Source organism: Salmo salar, chromosome 18, assembly GCF_965601325.2.
Source record: "Salmo salar chromosome 18, fSalSal1, whole genome shotgun sequence".
Lineage (NCBI taxonomy): Eukaryota > Metazoa > Chordata > Actinopteri > Salmoniformes > Salmonidae > Salmo > Salmo salar.
The window spans coordinates 26,590,528-26,617,500 of NC_138308.1; the positions used below are offsets into that span (position 1 = coordinate 26,590,528).

At 44.4% G+C, this 26,973-nt stretch overlaps 1 protein-coding gene across 6 annotated transcripts in view; it reads left to right on the forward strand.

Annotated features, from left to right (window-relative positions):
• Positions 1–434: 434 nt before the first annotated feature.
• LOC106577115 (girdin) overlaps positions 435–26,973 on the forward strand; it is a 102,992-nt gene continuing 76,453 nt past the window's right edge. For 2 of the 6 annotated variants that reach the window (XM_045700961.2, XM_045700965.2), the window contains exons 1-3: positions 436–1,262; positions 1,393–1,493; positions 22,237–22,345. In XM_045700961.2, coding sequence (XP_045556917.2) covers positions 1,200–1,262; positions 1,393–1,493; positions 22,237–22,345 — 273 coding nt within the window. In that variant the 5' untranslated portion in view covers positions 436–1,199. Of the gene's footprint in view, positions 1,263–1,392; positions 1,494–22,236; positions 22,346–26,973 lie in introns of all 6 variants that reach the window. The other 4 variants (XM_045700966.2, XM_045700967.2, XM_045700963.2 and 1 more) reach the window with 3 other exon arrangements.

Sequence of the window (26,973 nt, forward strand, 5' to 3'; positions counted from 1 at the left end):
TCACTGCTTGGCAGCTATTTCTTTTTACTTTCATTCCTTGTCTGGACATTCTTATTGGTCTTTATGTGTTAACGCTAATTCTTTTTCTAGTCTTGTTTGAGATCATTTATTATATGAGTACAACCCATAACCTACATAGGCTGCACACAATGCATAGGCCTAGTGACACACTCACTTTCCCTATAATCACTGACAAAGCTGACACATAAAATGTGAATCAACCTAACATAATACATTTGAGGTTATGCCCTGATAACCTAGTCTCTATGTCTACATACAACATAGTGCATTTCATGTGGATGGGGAAATGTCCATGACAACGTCAAAGAACTAACTAGCTCATTGTTCTATCTGACAATGTGCTTGCGCCCTATTTTCTTGAGCGCATTTGATTTTGGCGGAAGAAGACACGTCCTCTACGGGTGAACGAGGAGGCTGGAATGGAAACGGAGTCAAGGGGGGCGATACTTCGTCTAGAGCGGAGCTCCATCAGTAGACTCAGATCACCCAGGAGTAGGTTATACAGCCGTTATTCCCCTTTTCCAGCCAAGTGACTAAGTGATAGGAGAAAGACATCTCTGCCATATATAGAATTGGAACAATCGTTGGCTTTATGCGGGGAAAAATGCAACCTTCAAGACTAAAAGGAACGTGATGGGAAAAGCATATATATATAATATTTTTTTTTTACAAAATATTCTAACTCGACGTCCATTGGAGGAAACCAGTTAATGTTTATAGCTCTGTGCTTCGTCATCCTTCAACGTTAGATTTTTGTTTCATGGACCATTTTCTATATTATTAGCCGACCAGTACAGGTCTAATGTCTTAGTTTAGCACATTATTTAGTTGTAGATAGGTCAGCTGCCTTTACAGGCACAGACTAGATGGGATTCAATGGTTTAATGTTTTTTTGATGAATTCCTTGTCCTTTAGTAAGCAAGTAGCAAGACAATCTAAGGTAGCTGCTGGTCCGAGAATTGTGGATTAATTACATTTTTCAGCAAAACCAGACGTCTATGGACATGTGTTCTTCATCGGCGAAATGAGTGTATGTTTAATTAAATCAAGCACATGAACGGCGTCTAAATTAAGGTCGTGTTCAGAGGGGTGAAAGGCGACGTTGAGAAAATTCCCCGACAAGGAGAAACACAATTTAATTCATATTCTCTGGAATTGTCGCTGTCCACCACAAGGAAATGGGAAGCGAGGTTTTTACGCCGTTGCTGGAGCAATTTCTGCTCACGCCTTTGGTCGCCTGGGTAAGGCACCCTAATTAACTATTCTCAGGGAATTTGAGTCACCTAATTAAGATGGGTATCCAAAATAAATGCTAAGTTAAAAAGTGATTTGGTTTTGCTGACAGATTTGGCGTATTGTCCTATTTTTCAGGTTAAGGCGGCTGGGCATTCATCTGGAAACGATGGCACCAAACTATCGGAATACATTGAATTAGTGGATGGCATTTATTTAAACGAGATCATGCTTGAGATGTAAGTAGTAGTGTATTTGTCTTTTATGGGTACTCTCTTCACATGAATCAATGAATGAATGGCCACGCATGCTTCTCTGATCCATTGGTCAACGTTCGCCCTGCACTGTAGGTTACAGTGGACGCAAACACCCATGCACACACAAATGATTATTGATACAAATTCAGGACTTAAATTCAAACAATGTTTTTATTAATTCCTTAGAATGACACATTTCATTAGTGAAATATGTCATCCAACGATGCAAGGATGAGGTGTAATCAGAATGAAATCAGTGTGAATTGTAGGTATTTTTATGCAGTCAGTTCCACCACCTCGAGTTCTGTATCGATGGCTCGAGTCGGCAGCAGTTTATCTTCCACTCGAGCGGTCAGTCACAAAAAATGTCAGAACGTGAAGTGTCATCTGCAGCCTACTGGAAGACTCCCTGGTGCGTGCTCTTCTTCCCTGCTAGAACTGTACGGAGGGCGTCTATTCTGCCTCAATCACCCACGACCCCTTGAGGAGGATTCAAAATGAGGAATCCGTCAATCTCTGCCATGATCACAGACACACACGATAAATAAGAAGGCGGTTTCCACCCATGCTTTTGTCTGGGCTAGGTGTGCATGATACAGTGTCAATTTTGGCGTATTAATCCTATACCAGTAGAATAACAATGACACCCCTAATCCAATTAACCAGTGCCTCATCTGACAGTTATTTATTATTATGGACATTATCACCCTTTGACTTCAAAATCAGAAGGCAAACATCACATGAATTTCCTTTGTGTTATTGTCGAGCACTCTCTCCTTGCTCACTGTAAACTTGTTACTTATCATGCATTCTATTAACAGATCTAAGCTCTACTGTGCCAATTATCTCACAGTTTCCAGGTAGGCCTACTACTATCTGGCCTCATGCTGCCTTGGCAACACTGTCCTAGGCTCTCTAGTCTTACTGGGTTGCCAATGACCTTGCAAACCCTACTCGGGTCTGTTTCAGCAAATTTGGTGCTGTATTCATTTCCATTACCCCAGTCGTCATACTAGTAGGGCTAGTTTACAATTGCCAATATAACAAGTCGAAGCCTCATATTTGGAATTGTTGATTCTCAGCTCAAGAACACTTCATTTTTAATGAACTGTAGTTCAGCTGTGCTTGTTGGTCGGCAGGATGTTGGGGCAGGCCAGTCACTTCATCTTAGCTTTGTGTGTGTGTGTGTGTAGTACATTTTTGGGCAGCTGTTGGCACTAGTCTGCCCAGCAAGACTCTCACACAGAGGGCACGTTGTCAGAAGCTGTTGTGAATCAGGTCTTTGTCTCAGTTTATGAAGGCTACATGTTTAGTTACAGCAGTTTCATCTTACATTGGCTCTTTTAAATATCATCTTTTACTGGTAAACATTTACCTTTTGCTGGATTAACTTATTTTAGTCCCGCATGTTCTGTGATTTATTTGATTGGCTCATATCAAAATGCAGGGCTTACAGTGGTCCAACAATAGAGTTGTTGTGAGAGTAGATGAAGTTAATGTTAACCAGGCTACTGGTTGATTTGGTTCAGCTCATATGGCTTCAGCCTGTTCAACAGGTCATAGCTACCAAATGTGATGTTGTCTGCAATGATGCCGGATTCGGAACACATGTGGAGCAGGGAGCATTATTAACCGCCCAGAAGTTTGCAAAGCTAATGGCTTCGCCAAACAAGCCAACTCTCTCACTGCCTGTGTCTGTGTTGAAACTCCTGCAGAGTGCTGTTATTGTGGGCGTAATGGTAGGCATACTTGATATCGTCCTGCCTGGGATCAATATAGCCTCGTAAAGGGGCTCAGTCTTTTCCATGAGCAGCCATTATCGAGAGAGGATTAAAACTATCCATTTAAAAATACACTTCTACAAGGCATATAGCAATCATCCTTCTATCACAGGGCTGTGAAGACTTTTAGCTTTGCACATCTTTCTAGTAGAGGATGCATCATGTACTGCATGAAATTAACATAAAACAAGTTCTAGACCTTGTTGTCCAAATTCTGAGTTTGCCTGACTACCATTTGAAGCATGTTGAATAATGTATGTGTGTGATTCATCACGTACTGTACACAGATTGGGTCTCCAAATGATTTAAGCAGCTGTATGTAGTAGTATGTTATTTTGTAATAGCTCTCTCTGCAAGCTGTTGACAGGGAGGCAGGCAGACGTCAGTTGTCCAGGAAGCCCGGCTGGATAATCTAACGGCTAGTTGGAGGCACAGATGGCCTGGTGTCTCTGTTCTGCCCCTCAGTCACTACTGCCCAGCCAATTAGACCACCCTTCAGCGACCTGTTTGGGAGGAGCACAGACTGGACAGAAAACGGTCATTTCCCTCTTCTCATTACAGTGGTAAAAAATAATTCTGGTTGTACATGCATAATAAATTACAATGGTTTAGGTCAACATTTGGAATAAGGTGACTGGCTGCATGTTCATAGTGTCTGCAAAGGTTGACCTCAAGGTCAAATTGTGGCCAATTCCGAGCTAGAAGCATTGAAGCTAGATTTATGTATCAAGGCCATACTACATCCCCCTCATTCTGGAAGTGATATTGTTAGCATTAATATCTCCCATTTCAGTGTTCATATGCAATCACCTCAAAGTCCATGAAGCTAAGATCAATGAGACTATTGAGCATGTGTGACATACACACACACGTGAATTCCACCTGAAGCCATGCAGCATTTGTAAGGAAACCACCCTACCTGTGTTCCTGAGCCCCTCTCTTAACACCTCCGTCAGGTGTTAAGCACTGACCGGCGCGGCCCACTCCCAAGCCGACATGGCCACTTAACACAGTTTCGAGGAAGATGAGATCGATAAGATATCTGTTGAACGACAACAGTTTCATTATCTTAATCCAGATAGGATTAAAATCTCCAGCAGCCCCCCAATTCACACCCCGACGGGGTTTGTTTCACCTGGAAAAACGGGTTATAAGATGAAACAGCGTCAGCACCACCACCTCTCTGCACACTGCTGAACCAGACACAACACGCCTCTCTGCACGCTCTCTCCCTGTGTTTTCACTGAGCAGCACGCCTCCTGCTTTTGTTCTCTCCCCTGCATCGGTAGAAGGGGTATCATTTGTATTCTTGCTGGATGGCTGGTGTGTATTTGCTGAATTCCCCACAGCTGGGTTCTTTATCCTTCGAGATCAAATGCTTCAGTCGTAGGTTACTGACAGCCAGCCAGATATACAGCCAGCCAGATAGATAGATAGACAGACAGCCATCCAGTCAGACAGAAGATGCTGCATCCTCCACCATTTTGCTTGGCTGTTATTTGCCACAGATCTCCCTCTCTTCCTAGACTACTTACCATCTATGTGCCTGAACTGAGACATATCTCCCTATCTCTTTACCTATGGTTGGTGTGAACACAACAGAGCTGTTTGTTCTGTCTTTGAAGGGTCACCAAAACAGTGGACATGTCTGATGTCACTAGACTATTGAGGATGTTGAGCTGTAAAAAGCCATGTGAGTCATACATGCAGGAAACAGCTGTTGTGATCTTGAAAGGCTTTTGCTTTAACCAGGCCATGCAGAGACTCACAGGAATAGGAAAGGCCCAATGGAAATGTACAGCAATGACACAAAGCTCCATAGAGAACAAACTATCCATTAGAGCGTTTAAAAATAAGGCCAAGCTACAGTACCTACTGCTGCTGTTCCCTCTCCCTGGATTATATACCATGTATGTGCTCTCCTGTAGAGAGTCTATTTCAGTAGGTGGCCATGATACCGGTGCTGAACACAGTCCCACCACACTAACCACAGTGAGACTTCGTTCTAAAGTCATCATCCACATTAGTCTCTGGGAATTCCACTAGTTAGCCATCACTCCTCCTTTTTTATTTTATTTACCTTTATTTAACTGGGCAAGTCAGTTAAGAACAAATTCTTAGTTTCAATGACGGCCTCAGAACAGTGGGTTAACTGCCTTGTTCAGAACAACAGATTTGTACCTTGTCAGCTCGGGGATTTGAACTTGCAACCTTTCAGTCATTTTCAATACTGTTGTTGGGGGCTAAGCCACTGCTTAACTATAAGTTAAGTATAACTATAAGAAATCTAAGATGTGTCAAATAAATGATACCCAGCTCAGGGCTCCAGCCAAGCATTTGGTTTCCTAACCTGCTAGCTGGCTAGATGTCAAGATCAAGTTTATTGGTTACAAAAGAGACATGCAATCCCCCCTGTGTCAAGATCCCTGCTCCCTAAATGGTGTGTATTTTTTGTTGTTGAAATAGCGCCCCTTGTGTGAACTTCTTGTAATAAGGTATACCCCGGTATGGTACAGTAACGGTATGAAAATCTGGCTACCGCCCAACCCTAGTTTGGACTGAGAGGCCCACTGGGCAGCCGTTCCTTGCTCTACCCTCTGATGCAGCATGTCAGAAGTAGGTTACTCCCCAGCGCAGCACACGCCGGACCCCCCCGGGCCGTATTGTGCTCTGCATTGACTATTGACTTGTGCTTTGACTCTCCGTTTTTCAACGCCTATTTAATCAGTGTGGTACAGTATTTGGATTTTGTCGACCTCACAAAGGGCCCTATTCAGGCGCCTGCAGCCAGTAACACTGGGGGTGATGTTGTCCAATGAGGGGGTGGGGGGGCCTCAGCCAAAAAAAACTAAGCCGTGGCAGGATTGGGATTGTGTTTTCATGGCACATTGAATTGGCTGTGTTTCTGGCCCTGTGATGTAGAGAGATGTGAGTTACTAAATTAGCATCCTCATTCCCCAGCTTCCTCTCTGTGCAGACAGAGCTCGGCCTGACAGGATTACAGCTCCCGCCATGCTATTTAATTAAGGGGTTAAGACGACCCCCCACAGGGTTCCTCTAGAGGGCTCTGAATGAGCGGCAGGGTCACGTGGCCAGTGCCATTCAGAGCACTGTTAAAGAGGACCCTGTCTTTCTGATTTGCAAGTCTGAGGCGGCAGTGTGTGTGGGAGCACAGCTGATCAAAAGGCCTCAACACATCCGCTGTATAGACAAGTCAGTTCTCAGGGATGGTGGCTTTCATTAAAAATCATCATTGTTGTCATTTTTTATTTAGCTGAGTTCATAGTTCAATGATAGCTCCCTGGTCTCATGAATTGGGCCTTTCATTTTTTGTCTAGGCCTACTGCTTATCCTTAGCAACACGGGATTTTAGGAAGACGCTGGAAACTCGTTTATTACATTTTGCAGTTGCTTGGCAATGGGCCTCTTTTTTCCATCATGGGTATTATGACTGAGACTCATTTAAAGGCCGTTTTATCCCATACTGAGTAGAGTGGTCTTTCGTGGAATTATCTAGAACAGAGTTAATGGTGAGGGAAGAAATTGTGTCAAGCTTCATTTGAAATCAACCATATACACATGAGGTTGTGTTAGACATCAATGCAAAAAGTTTGGATCGCATACATGCACACAAACACACACGCATGTATACACACAACCCTGTTTACTATAGATTTAATGACCATGCCATTAAGGGTTAAATGGCCATGCGACTAATGAGAGATTTTGTCATAAAGAGTAATGTTGCCGTCCTCCAACATTGGGACATGCATAGTCTTTATCAGCAAAGCTTTAAGATCTCCAGACCAGTAGAACAGTGCAGCGCTGCATGGTCGCACCATCAGATGGGCTTCAGTGAGAAAGGAGGTCAGAGGAGAGTATCCAGAGACATCTGACCTGTGAAGGAGGCCTGCATGTCTGAATCTCTCAGCTCGTAAACCATGTTGGTCCAAAACCTTTGGTTGATGATCATCAAAGCACAGGTCTGAACTGACAGGCAGTAAAGGAGAGACTCAGAAATTGGGTCAACTGTGATGGTTTGTTAGGTCATATGGTCTGTGAAGAAAGATGAGGTTACAGTATATTTCTATGCTTATGTCTTGTTAGTGTTCAATCGTTCAATTCAATACCACTTTATTGAATTTCAGGTACACCTGCTCGTCGAACATCTCATTCCCAAATCATGGGCATTAATATGGAGTTGGTCACACCTTTGCTGCTATAACAGCCTCCACTCTTCTGGGAAGGCTTTCCACTAGATGTTGGAACATTGCTGCGGGGACTTGCTTCCATTCAGCCACACGAGCGTTAGTGAGGTCGGGCACTGATGTTGGGCGATTAGGCCTGGCTCGCAGTCGGTGTTCCAATTCTTCCCATAGGTGTTTGATGGGGTTGAGGTCAGGGCTTTGTTCAGGGCAGTCAAGTTCTTCCACACCAAACTTGACAAACCATTTCTATATGGACCTCGCTTTGTGCACGGGGGCTTTGTCATGCTGAAACAGGAAAGGGCCTTCCCTAAACTGTTGGCACAAAGTTGGAAGCACAGAATCGTCTAGAATGTCATTGTATGCTGTAGTGTTAAGTAGGGTTGCACATTTTGGGGAATATTCAGAGGTGGAAACTTTCTGTCGGAATTAACGGGAATATATGGGAATTTACGGAAATATATGCAAATTAATATTAATACCATTTAAATGTAGATGTTTTTTGCATTGGATATATTTACCATAACATATGGAGACAGAAACATAAACATTTTACCTTATCATAAGTAGACAATTAAAAATGATTAAATCCTTCCAATAGAAATGTAAAAAAAAAACAATTTAGTTACGAATTTAACTTTAATTAGTTGACTCTTCACATGGGATGTTTTCCCTGAACAACAAAAGAAAGGGAATATTGAATGATCCCCAATGATCCATCGCATCTCCCGAAAACATTTTCAACATACATCTGTAAAATGATAGTCTACAAACTAAAGTTTTGGTTGTCTTGCTCTCAGGCTCCATGTCTTCTCCATGGACATCCTCAATGTCCACCTCTTGAACATCAGACTCTGAGGCCTCATCTTCACTGTCACTTTCCAACCTTGTTGAGGATGGTTCGTTGTCAGGCTCAAAAAGCCTTTGATGGCCACCAATTTTTCAACCCTTGTATCAGTCAGCCTGTTGTGTGCTTTGGTGTGTGTGTTCCCAAACAAGGACCAATTGCGCTCTGAGGCGGCTGATGTTGGTGGGATTTGGAGGATGATGGAGGCAACAGGGGAAAGAGCCTCAGATCCACAAAGTCCTTTCCACCAGCTGGCTGATGAGATATGTTGGCATGACTGCCATATTGCATCTACATCCCAAAGCCCTTGCTTAGAGGTGTACTTCACCAGACTGCCAAGAACCTTGCCCTCATCCAGGCCAAGGTGGCGAGACACAGTAGTGATGAGACCATAGGCCTTGTTGATCTCTGCACCAGACAGGATGCTCTTGCCAGCATACTTGGGGTCCAACATGTACGCTGTGGCGTGTATGGGCTTCAGGCAGAAGTCTTCATGCTTTTTGATGTATTTCAGAACTGCAGTTTTCTCTGCTTGGAGCAACAGTGAAGTGGGCAGGGCAGTAAGGATTTCTTCTCTTACATCTGCAAGCAGAGTCTGAACATCAGACAGGATGGCATTGTCTCCCTCAATCTGTGCAATGGCTACTGCTATAGGTTTCAGTAGTTTCAGGCTGCTTACCACTCTCTCCCAAAATACATCATCCAGGAAGACCCTCTTGATGAAGCTGTCCATATCGGCAGACTGTGATATGGCCATTTCTTGGAGAGACTCCTTCCCCTCCAGGAGACTGTCAAACATGATGACAACACCACCCCAACGGGTGTTGCTGGGCAGCTTCAATGTGGTGCTCTTATTCTTCTCACTTTGCTTGGTGAGGTAGATTGCTGCTATAACTTGATGACCCTTCACATACCTAACCATTTCCTTGGCTCTCTTGTAGAGTATCTATTGTTTTCAGTGCCATGATGTCCTTGAGGAGCAGATTCAATGCATAAGCAGCACAGCCAATGGGTGTGATGTAAGGGTAGGACTCCTCCACAGACCAAGCAGCCTTCATCTTCACAGCATTGTCTGTCACCAGTGCAAATACCTCCTGTGATCAAAGATCATTGATGACTGCCTTCAGCTCATCTGCAATGTAGAGACCAGTGTGTCTGTTGTCCCTTGTGTCTGTGCTCTTGTAGAATACTGGTTGAGGGGTGGAGATGATGTAGTTAATTATTCCTTGCCCACGAACATTCGACCACCCATCAGAAATGATTGCAATACAGTCTGCTTTCTCTATGATTTGCTTGACCTTCACTTGAACTCTGTTGAACTCTGCATCCAGAAAAAGAGTAGATAAAGCATGTCTGGTTGGAGGGGTGTATGCTGGGCAAAGAACATTCAGAAATCTCTTCCAATTAGAAGTTGACCGATGATTTTTCACCGCCGATACCGATTGCAGCAAAGAGCTGCTGGCAATCGTTGGAAAGTGCTGTTTGAATGAATGTTTACGAGCTTTATTCTGCCCTTGAATTGCGTTCCCATGCAAAACTAGACAGATAGCTAACAAAAATCTTCAAAAAATCTTCAAAAAGTCTTCAATAAAACTCCCAAGGCGTGACTTTTCTTGAATGAATATATTGAAAACCTTTATGTTGTGAAACTGCAAAATACAGAAAAGAATATATTTTAGTATGTAATTCACATCGACATACTGTAGCTGTACATTATACCTTTCAAGTTGAGGTTGCATGAAAATACAAACCACGTGCCAAGGTACCATGCATCTGGCACGACGCCAAACTATATAGCTAATTGTTACTCATATAGTAATTGGCTAACTCCTTTCATTACTCCAATGTACAACCATCTCTGTAGAATAACAAAGCATATTACACCAGAAACAGTAACAGAATTTCAGTATTGTATGTTTTACAATTCGTTTACATGACGCACAAGCAAAGTAATACAGCTGACGGCATACATGAAAGGCATTGCAATTTGTGTGAGTAAATACAACCAACCAACATTGATATGTAAGCAATTCTATCAATAACAAGATTATCATCACTAGCTAAATGCTTGAATCGAACTTACAAACAAATATTTTCCGAGGCTGAAGCGTGACATGAAATAGCTACACTGAAAGACCTGCACCGTAGCGTTGTTTTTAGCTGCTGCTATGTGTGCAGAACGAATTCTCTACTTCCTGTTTGCGTACAGTCTTTCTAAGTGTGAGTGTCAAATCGGAGGGCATGTTGTCCGGACCTCTGGCAGTCTCTATGGGGGTACCACAGGGTTCAATTCTCGGGCCGACTCTTTTCTCTGTATATATCAATGATGTCGCTCTTGCTGTGGGCGATTCCCTGATCCACCTCTACGCAGACGACATAATTCTGTATACTTCTGGCCCTTCCTTGGACACTGTGCTAACAAAAATTCTAAATATTCCATTACCGTACTTCGAAGCATGTCAACCGCTGTTTAAAATCAATTTTTATGCCATTTTTCTCATAAAAAAGCGATAATATTCCGACCGGGAAAGCGTGTATACGTACAAAGAGAGAGAAAATAAAAACATCTCGTGCCCTCGTGCACGAGCCTGAGACTCAGAGTACTCTGACCAGCCACTATCCAAACGCGATAATGTGTTTCAGCCTGGGGCTGCCTCGATATCATTCAGCTTTTTCCCGGGCTCTGAGAGCCTATGGGAGCCGTAGGAAGTGTCACGTTACAGCAAATCACCTTATACCACCCACCACTGCGACCTGTATGCTCTAGTCGGCTGGCCCTCGCTACATATTCGTCGCCAGACCCACTGGCTCCAGGTCATCTATAAGTCTATGCTAGGTAAAGCTCCACCTTATCTCAGTTCACTGGTCACGATAACAACACCCACCCGTAGCACACGTTCCAGCAGGTATACCTCACTGATCATCCCCAAAGCCAACACCTCATTTGGCAACAAAAAAAATCGCTGAAGTTGGAGACTTTTATTTCCCTCACCAACTTTAAACATCAGCTACCTGAGCTGCTGGCCGATTCCTGCAGCTGTACATAGTCCATCTGTAAATTGCCCACCCAATCTACCTACCTCATCCCCATACTGTTTTTATTTTATTTGCTTTTCTGCTCTTTTGCACACCAATATTTCTACTTCCACATCATCATGTGCTCATTTATCATTCCAGTGTTAATCTGCTAAATTGTAATTATTCGCTCCTATGGCCTATTTGTTGTCTACCTCCTCAGGCCTTTTGCACACACTGTATATAGACTTTCTTTTTTTTCTACTGTGTCATTGACTTGTTTATTGTGTTATTGGCTTGTTTATTGTTTACCCCATGTGTAACTCTGTGTTGTTGTCTGTGTCACACTGCTTTGCTTTATCTTGGCCAGGTCGCAGTTGTAAATGAGAACTTGTTCTCAACTAGCCTACCTGGATAAATAAAGGTGAAATAAAAAAATAAAATAAATAGAAATTCCAGAATGCTCCACTAGGGGGTGAATAACGCCATGGAACACAATGAAAATCCATCTTAACCACTGTAATAAAATTATCTGTTACCTTCTAACAGGATGGCAGCACAAGCTTGCTGCTGCCTACCACCACTCAGTCAGACTGCTCTATCAAATATCAAATGATAGACTTAATTATAATATAAGAAACATACAGAAATATGAGCCTTAGGTCATTAATATGGTCAAATCCGGAAACGATCATTTTGAAAACAAAACGTTTATTCTTTCAGTGAAATATGGAACCGTTCCGTATTTTATCGAACGGGTGGCAACCCTAAGTCTAAATATTGCTGTTACATTGCACAACCTTCAATGTTATGTCATAATTATGTACAATTCTGGAAAATTAATGAAGGTCTTTGTTAGGAAGAAATGGTCTTCACACAGTTTGCAACGAGCCAGGCGGCCCAAACTGCTGCATATACCCTGATTCTGCTTGCTTAGAATGCAAGAGAAGTGACACAATTTCCCTAGTTAATATTGCCTGCTAACATTAATTTATTTTAACTAAATATGCAGGTTTAAAAAAATATACTTGTGTATTGATTTTAAGAAAGGCATTGATGTTTATGGTTAGGTACATTGGTGCAACAATTGTGCTTTTTTCGCAAATGCGCTTGTTAAATCATCACCCGTTTGGCGAAGTAGGCTGTGATTCGATGATAAATTAACAGGCACCGCATTGATTATATGCAATGCAGGACAAGCTAGTTAAACTAGTAATATCATCAACCATGTGTTGTTAACTAGTGATTATGTTAAGATTGATTGTTTTTTATAAGATAAGTTTAATGCTAGCTTATCTTGGCTCCTTGCTGCACTCGCGTAACAGGTGATCAGCCTGCCACGCAGTCTCCTCGTGTATTGCAATGTAATTGGCCATAATCGGCATCCAAAAATGCCAATTACCGATTGTTATGAAAACTTGAAATTGGCCCTAATTAATCAGCCATGCCGATTAATCGGTCGACCTCTACTTCCAATACACATCGCCTGTGAGCATCAGAGGTGAACCAGTTGCATACACAACTCTAGCAAGACATTCATCAGCATTTCTCTGACAACGTTCCTCCATTGAGTCAAAAAATCTTCTGATTCCAGGAGGACCGTGAGCTGTTGCTATCGATAAGGTGTCAGAGGTTGCTTGTTGTGAGCGCTGAGGGAACTTTATGCACTTGGCCAGATGATTCTGCATCTTTGTTGCATTCTTCACATATGATTTGGCACAGTATTTGCAAATGTACACAGCTTTTCCTTCTACATTAGCTGCAGTGAAATGTCTCCACACATCAGATAGTGCCCGTGGCATTTTCCTGTAAAGATTAGAAAAAAATGAGTTAAAAAATGTACATATAAATAGTTAAGCGGTTAGATTAAACAACTCCTTTGTAAGACAAATGTTTTAAAATGAAACATGTATGGAAACAGATTAATTAACACTCTTCAGTTAGCAGGCTCAAGCAAGCTAAAACCCACATGGTAGCAAAAACCTACTAGCAGAAATTGTTAACAAGTTAGAAATGATTTAAACACACTTTGCTGTAGGCTACTATTTACTAGTTAACAACAAACCATTTATGTCATAAAATATATTCACCCCACCCTGTATTGTGATCAAAACTGACCAGAAAGCATGTAGTCCTTGGCTCAGACAGTGTAGTAGTGTGGGCTCAATAGCATCTCAATAGTGTGCAAGATCTTGAGAATCAGCTGTACATGTGATGGAAGAGTGCACTGCACATGTGATGGAAGAATGCACTATGCATGCAGAGGGTTGAAATTCTATTGAATTGGGGATAGTTTAACCAAAATATGCCACAAGACCTAGAATTGCCTTATGTGTATCCCACAAAAAGGTTCACTATTATAAGCTAACTTTTTTGATGAATTTAAGCAGAATTCCCAAAATTCCCAGGCTTAACTTCCCATGGAAAATTTCCAGAAATTTCCCAGAAAGTTTACGACCCTTTGCAACCCTAGCGTTAAGATTTCTCTTCACTGGAACTAAGGGGCCTAGCCCGAACCATGAAACCATGAAAAAAAGCCCCAGACCATTATTCCTCCTCCACCAAACTTTACAGTTGGCACTATGCATTGGGGCAGGTAGCGAACTCCTGGCATCCGCCAAACCCAGATTTGTTCGTTGGACTGCCAGATGGTGAAGCGTGATTCATCACTCCAGAGAACGCGTTTCCACAGTCATAGAGTCCAATGGCGGCGAGCTTTACACCACTCTAGCCAACACTTGGCATTGCACATGATGATCTTAGGCTTGTGTGAGGCTGCTCAGCCATGGATACCAATTTCATGGAGCTCCCGACAAACAGTTATTGTGCTGACGTTGCTTCCAGAGGCAGTTTGGAACTCGATAGTGAGTGTTGCAACTGAGGACAGACAATTTTTACGTGCTACGAGCTTCAGCACTCGGCGGTTCTGTTCTGTGAGCTGATGTTGCCTATCACTTTGTGGCTGAGCCGTTGTTGCTTCTAGACGTTTTTACTTCACAATAACAGCACTTGAGAGTTGACTGGGACAGCTCTAGCAGGGCAGAAATTTCACAAACTGACTTGTTGGAAAGGTGGCATCCTATGACGGTGCCACGTTGAAAGCCACTGAGCTCTTCAGTAAGGCCATTCTACTGCTAATGTTTGTCTATGGAGAGTGCATGGCTGTGTGCTCGATGTTATACACCTGTCAGCAACAGTTGTGGCTGAAATGGCCAAATTCACTAATTTGAAATAGTTTCCACATACTTTTGTGTGTATATATAGTGTAGCTACACAATGAATACCTCAAATTGTGTTATCTAGTAGTTTTAAAAACAATGTCACAAAATTATTTAGAATGCATGATTGATTACTAAGCTGTTGATTTATTTAAAGGGTAGGTAGCATAAATGTTACCACATGTAACGTATGGATTTGCATTAGTATATGCATCAAAAGTCCCAATGCGAAGTTACACTGCTATTTTTCAAGTTATTACATAAAATCTGAATTCCGAACAATACCAAAGCCATGTCAGAAAATGTTTTATGGAAGACCTGGCAAGCCAGCCTATTCCCTAGAATTTAAACCCAACAAAAATAACATCAAACATATAACGTTTAACATGACTACTGGTTTCAGTGTCATTTTCAGCCAATTTACAAGCAAATACTTTATGAATTTGTTACAAATCTGCTTTCAAGGTTGCTAACCAACCAGCCTGCTAACGTTAGCCCTGCTAGCCTGCTAACATTACATTAGCACTGCGTGAGTCAGCCAGTTGCTATCAACACCTAGCGAACAGGCACATTATAGTAAACCAGTGTTTTGGAAATACATAATGCCATCTAACCAGTTATCAGATAATGTTACCGGTATAGGCAGTTATCTTAACCAGTAAGCCAGCCAGCTAAAATTTGTTATTTTAGCTAGCCTAGCCAGCTAACTAGCCTAGCTAGCGCACCACCACGTTCAACATAGCTAAGTAGTAAGCCAGAGAACAACTAGTCTAGCACAGGCAGGAACCCACAGAACACAACAACAAGTAGAGAGAGCAGAGACTTACCGATTGACGGCTGAGTTAGCTACCAAAGAAGAGCAAAGGAGAGGCCTTCAGAGGGAGAGGCCATTTCACCGGCCGAGGGAGAGTCGGTTAATCCAGTAGCGATATAGTGAGGTAAATCCACATTGAATTTACCCGGTTTATATCCATCACTGCTGACACATGCAATGTGCCGGTAGGTCGATAGAAAGGCTTCACATTCACGCTTGGCATATCACCTAGTCTCATTCTGTCACGCCCTGACCATAGAGAGCCTTTTTATTCTCTATTTTGGTTGGGTCGGGTGTGACTAGGGTGGGTAATCTAGTGTGTGTATTTCTTTGTTGGCCTGGTATGGTTCCCAATCAGAGGCAGCTGTTTAGCATTGTCTCTGATTGGGGATCATATTTAGGCAGCCATTTCCCCACTGTGTTTTGTGGGATCTTGTTTATGTGTAGTTGCCTGTGAGCACTCCATAGCTTCACGTGTTCGTTTATTCTTTATTGTTTTTTTTTTGAGTTTCGTTTAATAAACATGTGGAACCCAGATCACGCTGCGCTTTGGTCCGAGTATGCTTCCAACGACGTTCGTGACAGAAGATCCCACCACTACAGGACCAAGCAGCGTGTCCAGGAGGAGAGGGTATCCTGGGCTTGGGAGGAGACCAAGGAGGAGAAGACATCCTGGACTTGGGAGGAAATCTTGGCAGGAGACGAAAGCCTTCCTTGGCGGCAGACGCAAGGAGAGAAGGGAGGACAGCGACGACACCGGGGTTTGCGGCCACATTGAAAACCCAAAAGACAGCCCCAATTTTTTTGGGGGGGCACACGGGGTGGTCGGCGGAGCCGGGGAGTGAGCCGGGGAGTGAGCCAGTGACAACCTGGGAGGAGATAGAGAGGTGGTCGGTCGACCCAAGGAGAGTACCAGAGCCCACCTGGGAGTCGATGGAACAGTGCGAGGTGGGATACCGGAGAATGGAGTTGGCTAGGAGTATGCGGCAACGCAGGCCTTTGGAGGAGCGTGTCACCAGTCCGGTGCAACTTGTGCCGGTCCCACGCATCAGGCCTCCAGTGCTCCTCCCCAGTCCGGTACGTCCTGTGTGTCCTCCTCGCACTCGCCCTGAAGTGCGTGTCCCCAGTCCAGTGCGTCCTGTGCCAGCTCCCCGCACTCGCCGTGCAAAGTGTGTCATCGTTCCGTTACAATTTGTGCCGGCTCTACGCACCAAGTCTCCAGTACGCCTTCACAGCCCAGTACGTCCTGTGCCAGCTCCTCGCACTCGCCGTGCGAGGTGTGTCATCGTTCCGGTACAACCTGTGCCGGCTATACGCACCAGTTCTCCAGTGCGCCTCCACAGCCCAGTACCTCCTGTGCCAGCTCCTCGCACTCGCCCTGAAGTGCGTGTCACCAGTCCGGTGCCACCTGTACCGGCCCCACGCACTAGGCCTCCAGTGCGCCTTCACAGTCCGGTACGTCCTGTGCCTGCTCCTCGCACTCGCCCTGAAGTGCGTGTCACCAGTCCGTTGCCACCTGTGCCAGCTCCACGCACCAGGCTTCCGGCGACGGTCCCCAGTCCGGAACCTCCTATGACGGTCCACAGTCCGGAACCTCCTACGACGGTCCACAGGCCGGAGCCCAGTCCTGCACCATGGCAGGAGCCTCCCTCTGTGCCGGTGCCCAGTCCAGGCACGGCGTCCAGTCCAGCTCCAAGGCCAGAGCCTTCCTCTGCGCCGATGCCCAGTACAGGCACGGTGTCCAGTCCAGCTCCTAGGCCGGAGCCTTCCTCTGCGCAGGTGCCCAGTCCAGGCACGGCGTCCAGTCCAGCTCCAAGGCCAGAGCCTTCCTCTGCGCCGATGCCCAGTACAGGCACGGTGTCCAGTCCAGCTCCTAGGCCGGAGCCTTCCTCTGCGCAGGTGCCCAGTCCAGGCATGGCGTCCAGTCCTGCTCCATGGCAGGAGCCTTCCTCTGCGCCTATGTCCAGTCCAGGCACAGCGGCCAACTCAGCTCCATTGCTGGAGCCTTCCTCGGCGCCGGTGCCCAGTCCGGGTGCAGCGTTCAACCCAGCTCCATGGCCGGGGCCCTCTGCGCCGAGGCCCAGTCCGGGCACGGCGTTCTACCCGGCTCCATGGCCGGACCCGGGGTCTGGGCAGGGGCAAAGTCCCACACCAGAGGCGCCACCGATGCTGGCGGATCCGCGAGCGGAGTGGGTACTTCGCCCCACACCGGAGCCGCCACCGACGCTAGATGCCCATCCGGACCCTCCCCTATTGAGTCAGGTTTTGCGGCCGGAGTCCGCACCTTTGGGGGGGGGGGGGGGGGGGGGGGTACTGTCACGCCCTGACCATAGAGAGCCTTTTTATTCTCTATTTTGGTTAGGTCGGGGTGTGACTAGGGTGGGTAATCTTGTGTGTGGATTTCTTTGTTGGCCTGGTATGGTTCCCAATCAGAGGCAGCTGTTTAGCGTTGTCTCTGATTTGGAGATCATATTTAGGCAGCCATTTCCCCACTGTGTTTTGTGGGATCTTGTTTATGTGTAGTTGCCTGTGAGCACTCCGTAGCTTCACGTGTTCGTTTATTCTTATTGTTTTTTTAGAGAGTTTCATTTAATAAACATGTGGAACCCAGATCACGCTGCACTTTGGTCCGAGTATGCTTCCAACGACGTTCGTGACACATTCCGAATCCTGCCTTCCACTGGTTATACTAAGCCATCAAAGTCCTCCGGGGTGAAATAAGCACGCATACAGTAGACGTGCACACGGTTCCCTTACACCAGTCTACTTGCTCCAACCAGACCAACCGGTCCCACTTCAAAGCTAGCTTCTCGTTTTTTGGCCACAAATGAGTCATAACCCTGTCCTTGTGGGTATTACTGCACTAGCTACGAATGATGACGGAAAACTACTACAACGATCACTTGACTACCAATACCAAATGTACAGGAGAAGAGGAGATATATTTTTTCGCATTCATTTATGTGGTTTCTTCTTTGTGGATGTGCATAGTAGCTCACTAGTGCCAACCCTTGGTTTGGAATGTAATTGCATGCTAGCATGGCTAGTAGCTAACGTTAGCCAGCTGGAACTAGCTAGGTAGCACCGGTTCTCCATATGACATTGAGAAATAGTGCATTGTGGGTAGTTTACAAGATATCCGGAAATAAGTTAATAAATATGTATAAACGCTAAAACATAACTATGTTTGTAGCTATAGCTAAGCAGATTGTGACAACAACTAAATTACTAAGTCTTTGACCACACTTACTTTGGTGAGTAAGAACTCATGCTTTCTACCCTTTAAGGCAGATTGTTGAAATGTAATGCATTCCTCACACAAGGAAAAAACCGACTGTCCTGAAGTGTGTGTTTTTTAGTTTTTTTTGGCCATGTGCATTGAGGACAGTATCAGAACCATACCCATGTAAAAGCTTAGTAAATTGGAAACCAACTAGGTAAAGGTGTTACTGTTAACTTCACTCTCGAGGGATTTTGATACCCTAATTATGATGAAGCTGAGTTGAGTTATTCACTATGAAAGATCAGTATCTTATTGTGGGTGTGAAACGTGCCAGTGTGTTTGGAACGTCTGTTGTTAACACAGGTTGACACTCCTGATAACATCAGCAGTCACACTGCTAGCCCTTAGGGTAACACATCCCAATAGTGCTCCTTGACTGAACTAGAACGCTGTCTCCCTCTGAGTCTCTGTCACGACTTCCGCCGAAGTCGGTCCCTCTCCCTGTTCGGGCGGTCGACGTCGCCGGCTTTCTAGCCACCGCCGATCCACTTTTCATTTTCCATTTGTTCTGTCTTTGTCTTACACACCTGGCTTCACTCAACCAATTACTTGTTTATTATTTAACCCTCTGTTCCCCATGTTGTGTTTGAGTGATTGTTTATTGTAATTTGGTCCGTCTTTGTGGGCTCGCGATGTTACTTTGTAAATTTGTCTTTTTGAGTAAAGTACGTTGATTACTCATATCTGCTGTCCTGCGCCTGACTCTCTACACCAGCTACACACAGGACCCTTACGACCTGGTGTTGTTCTACTCATATCTGCTGTCCTGCGCCTGACTCTCTACACCAGCTACACACAGGACCCTTACAGACCTGGTGTTGTTCTACTCATATCTGCTGTCCTGCGCCTGACTCTCTACACCAGCTACACACAGGACCCTTACAGACCTGGTGTTGTTCTACTCATATCTGCTGTCCTGCGCCTGACTCTCTACACCAGCTACACACAGGACCCTTACAGACCTGGTGTTGTTCAACTCATATCTGCTGTCCTGCGCCTGACTCTCTACACCAGCTACACACAGGACCCTTACAGACCTGGTGTTGTTCTACTCATATCTGCTGTCCTGCGCCTGACTCTCTACACCAGCTACACACAGGACCCTTACAGACCTGGTGTTGTTCTACTCATATCTGCTGTCCTGCGCCTGACTCTCTACACCAGCTACACACAGGACCCTTACAGACCTGGTGTTGTTCTACTCATATCTGCTGTCCTGCACCTGACTCTCTACACCAGCTACACACAGGACCCTTACAGACCTGGTGTTGTTCTACTCATATCTGCTGTCCTGCGCCTGACTCTCTACACCAGCTACACACAGGACCCTTACAGTCTCGCACTTGACTCAAAGTAATAAGTTAAGTTGTTTTTGTGGCAAACTGTCACAGACGAACAACATAGTTAAGACCTAGCTCTATCAGTACTGGGGTCCTCAACCTAACCATGAGAAATGTCAATGTTCAAACACGCACTCGCCCTGAAGTGCGTGTCCCCAGTCCAGTGCGTCCTGTGCCAGCTCCCCGCACTCGCCGTGCAAAGTGTGTCATCGTTCCGTTACAATTTGTGCCGGCTCTACGCACCAAGTCTCCAGTACGCCTTCACAGCCCAGTACGTCCTGTGCCAGCTCCTTGCACTCGCCGTGCGAGGTGTGTCATCGTTCCGGTACAACCTGTGCCGGCTATACGCTATATGTTCAAACACCATCCAATTGGCAACAGATTGTCATGCGAACATTCTCAAATCTGCATATAAACCATATGCACATTTTCCCAACAGAGATGTTTCCATTAAACTGACTTGTGTGATGACGTAGTGCACATAAAAATACAGTTTGTGGTAAAAAAATGTTTGCATTATATAGCAACTGTGCCCACTCTGGTATTTGTACGTGCGGTCTAGCTGGCTAAAGCGCATGTAAGGCCTACATGATGAAATTATTGTGGACAAAAGAGTGAGATTTTTTTTGTTTAAACGGAAGCCAAGCATCGATTTATCATGTAACCAGAATAAGACCCTCAATGGTTATTGGAAAGGAGCATCAAGCTCATCACCTTGCACTTTTCCCACCATGTGAAGTTCATCATAATGTATTTAATCTGGAGCCCAATAAACTGAGTCGTAGTGGGAGGACCACACATCATCGCGTGACTCCAAGTTTACTTCGATAAAATGGTTATTATATCAATATTTACTCATAAAAGCCATAAAAAAAAAGTTAATTGCACAATTAATTTTACCGACACATAATGATCCCACATTGTCAACATTTGTAAATTTTACCGAAAAATGTTCCGTTTCCATCAGGCCTGTCATGAAATTTTTTTTATCCGACATGTACACTGAACAAAAAATATAAACGCAACATGTAAATGTTGGTCCCATATTTCATGAGCTGAAATAAAAAATCCCAGAAATGTTCCATATGCACAAAAAGCTTTTTCTCTGTAAAGTTCTACACAAATTTGTTTACATCCCTGTTAGTGAGCATTTCTCCTTTGCCAAGATAATCCATCCGCCTGACAGGTGTGGCATATTAAGAAACTGATTAAACAGCATTATCATTACACAGGTGCACCTTGTGCTGGGGACAAAAGGATACTCTAAAATGTGCAGTTTTGTCACACAACACAATGCTACAGATGTCTCAAGTTTTGAGGGAGCATGCAATTGGCATGCTGACTGCAGAAATTTCCACCAGAGCTGTTGCCAGAGAGTGTAATGTTCATTTCTCTACCATAAGCCGCCTCCAACGTCATTTTAGAGAATTTGGCAGTACGTCTAACCGGCTTCACAACTGCAGACCACGTGTATGGCGTTGTGTGGGCGAGCGGTTTGCTGATGTCAATGTTGTGAACAGAGTGCCCAATGGTGGCAGTGCGGTTATGTTATGGGCAGGCATAAGCTACGGACAAGAAACACAATTGCATTTTATCGATGGCAATTTGAATGCACAGAGATAGCGTGACGAGATCCTGAGGCCCATTACCGTGCAATTCATCCACGACCATCACCTCATATTTCAGCATGATAATGAATGGCCACATGTCGCAAGGATCTGTACACAATTCCTGGAAACTGAAAATGTCCCAGTTCTTCTATGGCCTGAATACTCACTGTACATGTCACCCATTGGGCATGTTTGGGATGCTCTGGATTGACGTGTATGAAGGAGATGTGGCAAATGGTGGTCACACCAGATACTGACTGGTTTTCTGATCCACGCCCCTACCTTCCTTATAAGGTATTTGTGACCAACAGATGGATATCTGTATTCCCAGTCATGTGAAATCCATAGATTAGGACCTAATGAATTTATTTTAATTGACTGATTTCCTTATATTAACTGTAACTCAGTAGAATCTTTGAAATTGTTGCTTGTTGCATTTTCGATTTTTGTTCAGTATACTTGCGTAAAAAGGTTGGATGGAAACCTGGTTACTGACTTATCACGGTATTGCTAATGCAGCATTTGACTGACTGACTGACAGACAGACAGTTTACAGTTCCAAATGGATTTGTCTAATCTCTGCTGTTATTCTCATCTGTTTCTTCTCCATAGAAATCCTAAAGCCACTGTTCAAAGAACCAACAAGAAAGTGAACAATGACTCAACACTGCGCATACAAAACCTCTCCATCCTGATCCGACAGATCAAGTCCTATTACCAGGTGAGTGTACAGTGAACCCTGAAGCCCTAATGGAAAAATGATAGAGTGCATCTGGTGCTGAGGTCTGGTTCGTTGTGCTGAGCTCTTTAAGCCATGTGCCTCCTAGCTATTTGGGATCAATGACGTATTTGTCTCTGAGGTTTGTCAGCAAGACAAGTTTCAGTGGAGACTGCCTTGTACGTACGTACGTACGCCACACACACACACACACACACACACACACACACACACACACACTTAAATTTAAACTACCCTATAAACACATACACACACACATTGGAAAATAAGTATAAACACACATATTTGAAGATGTCTGTGGTTGGTGTGATGTGGGACGGGGACCTCCATCCAGATGTCACAGAGGATTCTATAAATGGGCGGGAGCTGCATGCAGACAGTCAAAGGTTTAGAGCTGAAACTAAACACACTGATGTGGGTCTCGCGCTTTCACTAATGAAGAGCCGGGATGTATTTTGGCTTCAGTTTTGTGAAGGCTCCGAACAGTATTAAAATGGACACAAAAGTAGGAGTTACTTCCCCACTATAGTAGCTTTAAAAGCTGTCTACCTGTAGTGTATCTGTTTTGCTGCTCAGCTGAGGTTTTTGCTGCATTAGATCATATCATGTTCTTGCATGTGAGAGTAATCTCAGAGCAGAGTTAATCATTTCCATTCTGCTCAAGTAATGAGAGACTTCCAATTAATCTGATGGACAGAAGGAAGGGGGGGCTTCCTGCTGACAAGATCTGGTATACGCCATGATTGCAGAGGGGAGGGGCTTTGGTCTTAATATCCTACATGTATTTTTTATTTAACATTTTTACGCCAAGAAACTTCAAACTTTCCACCTTCTCCACTGCTGTCCCGTTGATATGGATAGGAGGGTGCACCCTATGCTGTTTCCTGAAGTCCACGATCATCTCCTTTGTTTTGTTGATGTTGAGTGAGAGGCAAGTCAGTTAAGAACAAATTCTTATTTACAATGATGGCCTACCCCGGCCAAACCCTAACCCGGACGACGTTGGGCCAATTGTGCGCCGCCCTGTGGGTCTCCTAATCACAGCCGGTTGTGATACAGCCTGGAATCGAACCAGGGTCTGTAGTGATACCTCTAGCATGGAAAGCTTATCTAGCAGTCAGCACATCTGTCCCGCAACTTTTTGCCAACCTCGCAGTAAAGAGGGAACACACTTAGTACTTCACATAGAGGGCAACAAAGAATTTCAGCCATGATAATTTGGTGTTTCTGCTGAAGGCGTTGCTGCTGGAAGAGATAATTGGTCGTCTCAGTGTGTCTTGGCACTCTGAATGATGATCAGGTAGTACGAGATCCAGCATGCACAACATAAACTGCTGGAATGCTTGGAGTTGAAGGTGTGGGAGTTATCAAGCATCACAGTCTCAGTGAAGAGAGGATTTCCCACGACTAAGTCTCCGTCATTGGTCTTCCTATAATCATCTACAGCTCAGCAAGTCTCATAGTAGCAACTGAAATACAATCTAATTTTATTCATCACATGCTTCGTAAAGGACATGTGTGAACTAACAGTGAAACGCTTACTACGCAGTCTCACTTCAATAAGCCCAATGCTCATCATCAAATCAAATGTTATTGCTCACAGGCGCCAAACACAACAGGTTTAGACTTTACAGTGAAATGCTTACTTACGAGCTCACATCCACCAGTCCAGAGTTAAAAGGTAAGACAAATATTTGCTAAATACCATATTGAAGAGTAGGATGATGGCCGAGGCTCTGGTCAAAGCTTGGTTAACAGTCCTACTTGGGTAGAAAGAATGTCCATTACCTTGGAACGTCCAATATAAACATCCCTTGAACATCTCATTGAAACAGGGCCATTGTTTATCGACAGGTCATTAGCCTTGAGAAAGCCCTGCTAGGCCCTCTCAAAATGTCTTTCAAAATGATCTGTCACAGAGCCAAGAGCCTTAAGACCCTTAGTAGCTGCTTGTGGTCTTGTGTAGAGCACAGCACTTGCAACGCCAGGGTTGTGGGTTCGGTTCCCACGGGGGACCAGTACAAAAATGTATGCACTCACTACTGTAAGTCACTCTGGATAAGAGTATCTGATAAATTACTAAAACGTTAAGAACATCAACTCTCCGAGTGGCCATGGCAGGCTGGAAGCAGTAGCCTCAAGCACAACGAAACAATGAAGGTGTTGTGCTTCTAGGGTGGGTGTCATCAGGCTTTTCCTGGCCCTCCCTGCCTTTGTGTTAACCTCATGAATCATTATATATATATTCAGCCCAGTGTCCATTAGAAGCCCCCACTGTTCCTCCTGCCCTTTTCTAGCAAGTCTCTCAATGGGAGTTGAGAGGCTTTAGCACCCACAATCAACCCAGTTAACTGGAAACGCCTTGGCATTTTCCCTTTGTGTGGACAACAATGATTCTTGTGGCGTTGTTTTGGTGTTGGAGTAGACATGAGCAGAGCCTTGTCAGTTTGAGATCCACTTGATTACTACCTCATTCACTCTCATCACGGGTTGAGATTGGATGGATGGCTGGCCTTTAGTGTGAATGACAACAGTTCTTGACTAGTAGATCAGAGTGATCCAGATGTCAGCAAACACTCTGCTTTTCTTTTTCTGTTGTCACTTTTTTAGCTGATTAGGGAACACCAGTAATTGCTCCACTGAAACAAGAACAGCTCAGTCTTACGATCTTGGATAATGTTTTTAGAAACAGAGTGCAAAGACATTCTCTCAGATCAAAGGTCAATTGCCGGTCAACAGACCCCTTGAGATCTTAGTGAGGTCCTGACTTGAAGCCACCTTCAGCACATACTTCTTATTCCTAGGCTCTGGATGACCTACTATCCAGCCTTAAGTTGTTATCTCTGCCCTGGCTAAGGTTCATCCTGGTTCTTCAGTGCTGCTAGTTATCAACCTGTATGACTGGTGGGCCTGGTTGACTCTAAGCCAGGCTAGTGGATGGGTGGCAGGTAGCCTAGCGGTTAGAGCGTTGGGTCGGTAACTGAAAGGCTGCTAGATCGAATTCCAGAGCCGACAAGGTGAAAAATCTGTCTGTGCCCTTGAGCAAGGAACTTATCCCTAATTGCTCCAGGGTCGCCGTTGATAATGTCAGACCCTGGCCATGACCCCATTCTCCGAGGGTGTCTCAGGGGGAGTTAGGATATGCAAATAATATTAGGCCAAAATAAGCACCCACCAAATTATTTACATTTAGCAGACACTCTTATCCAGAGCGACTTACAATAGTGAGTGCTTACATTTTCATATATATATATATATATATATATATATATATATATATATATATACTGCTCAAAAAAATAAAGGGAACACTATATATTAACATACCAGGTCCCAATTATTCACCACCCACATCCTCTGTGGCTGTTCAAAGTCTAGAAAAGGACGCTTGGTTATTGACACATTGAAAAATGGGTTTGGTTTTCTTTGCTGTGGTGCCAGTTCCTGTTCCTGCTTTTTCATTTATCCATTTGAATCTCACACATTCCAGATGGACATGTTAGAAATGTTATCAATTCTCTAGTTTCTATTTAAGGGAGTTAACCGCAAGCATCTATAGTGAGCACATGGAAGCAGAGCAGATATGGTGGTGATGTACTAGTGTGTGTGTGTAGTTTGGTATTGCTTTGTCTGTCAAGCTTCTGCAGTGTAGCTTCACTCTTTAATATCAGGGTAGGAGGAACATTATTGAGTTACTGATCGTGCTGACTCATCTCAAAGTCTTCTGGCGTCAGGCAAGAGACCTCCACTCCTCTGGGACTACCTCTCCCCTTCATATATTTTTTACAGTGTCAGCTCTCTCATGTATATACCATGTGTCCCAAGGTTTCTGCTATTGCACTTATAGACTGTCTAGACACACTGCTGCTTAAATATGTGTAGGCGCTAGTCACTCGATGAAATAGGAAGGTAATAGCCTATTGGGGGTTCTGTTGTTGGCATGGAGAGGGTGTTACTACAGTGCGATGCTGTATTGTGGTGGTGTTTTGTAGGAAGAAGCAATACTCACCAGTTGTTTCTGTCTGAAGGAATGATTGATTAGAGCCAAGTTGGCGGAGCTTTCCTAGGTATGACTTTGTAGTATTATGCTAACAGTGCATGAGATATTCACTTTAAAATTGCATAACTTTTTATTTATGAAGTAGGCTATTCATTCTTTGTCATGTTCTTTCAGGATCTTCATCACTCAGCTGTACATCATACCTTCTTCAGCTAGGCTTTGGTCATTGGGCTCAGGGCATGAGGTAATCATTGGTGGATGCATCGCTCACAGGTACTTCACAGTCCACTGAATTCCACTGTGAAGCTGTGATCCTCACCAGTCTACTGAATTCCACTGTGAAGCTGTGATCCTCACCAGTCCACTGAATTTCACTATGAAGCTGTGATCCTCACCAGTTCACTGAATTTCACTGTGAAGCTGTGATCCTCACCAGTCTACTGAATTTCACTGTGAAGCTGTGATCCTCATCAGTCCACTGAATTTCACTGTGAAGCTGTGATCCTCACCAGTCCACTGAATTTCACTGTGAAGCTGTGATCCTCACCAGTTCACTGAATTTCACTGTGAAGCTGTGATCCTCACCAGTCCACTGAATTCCACTGTGAAG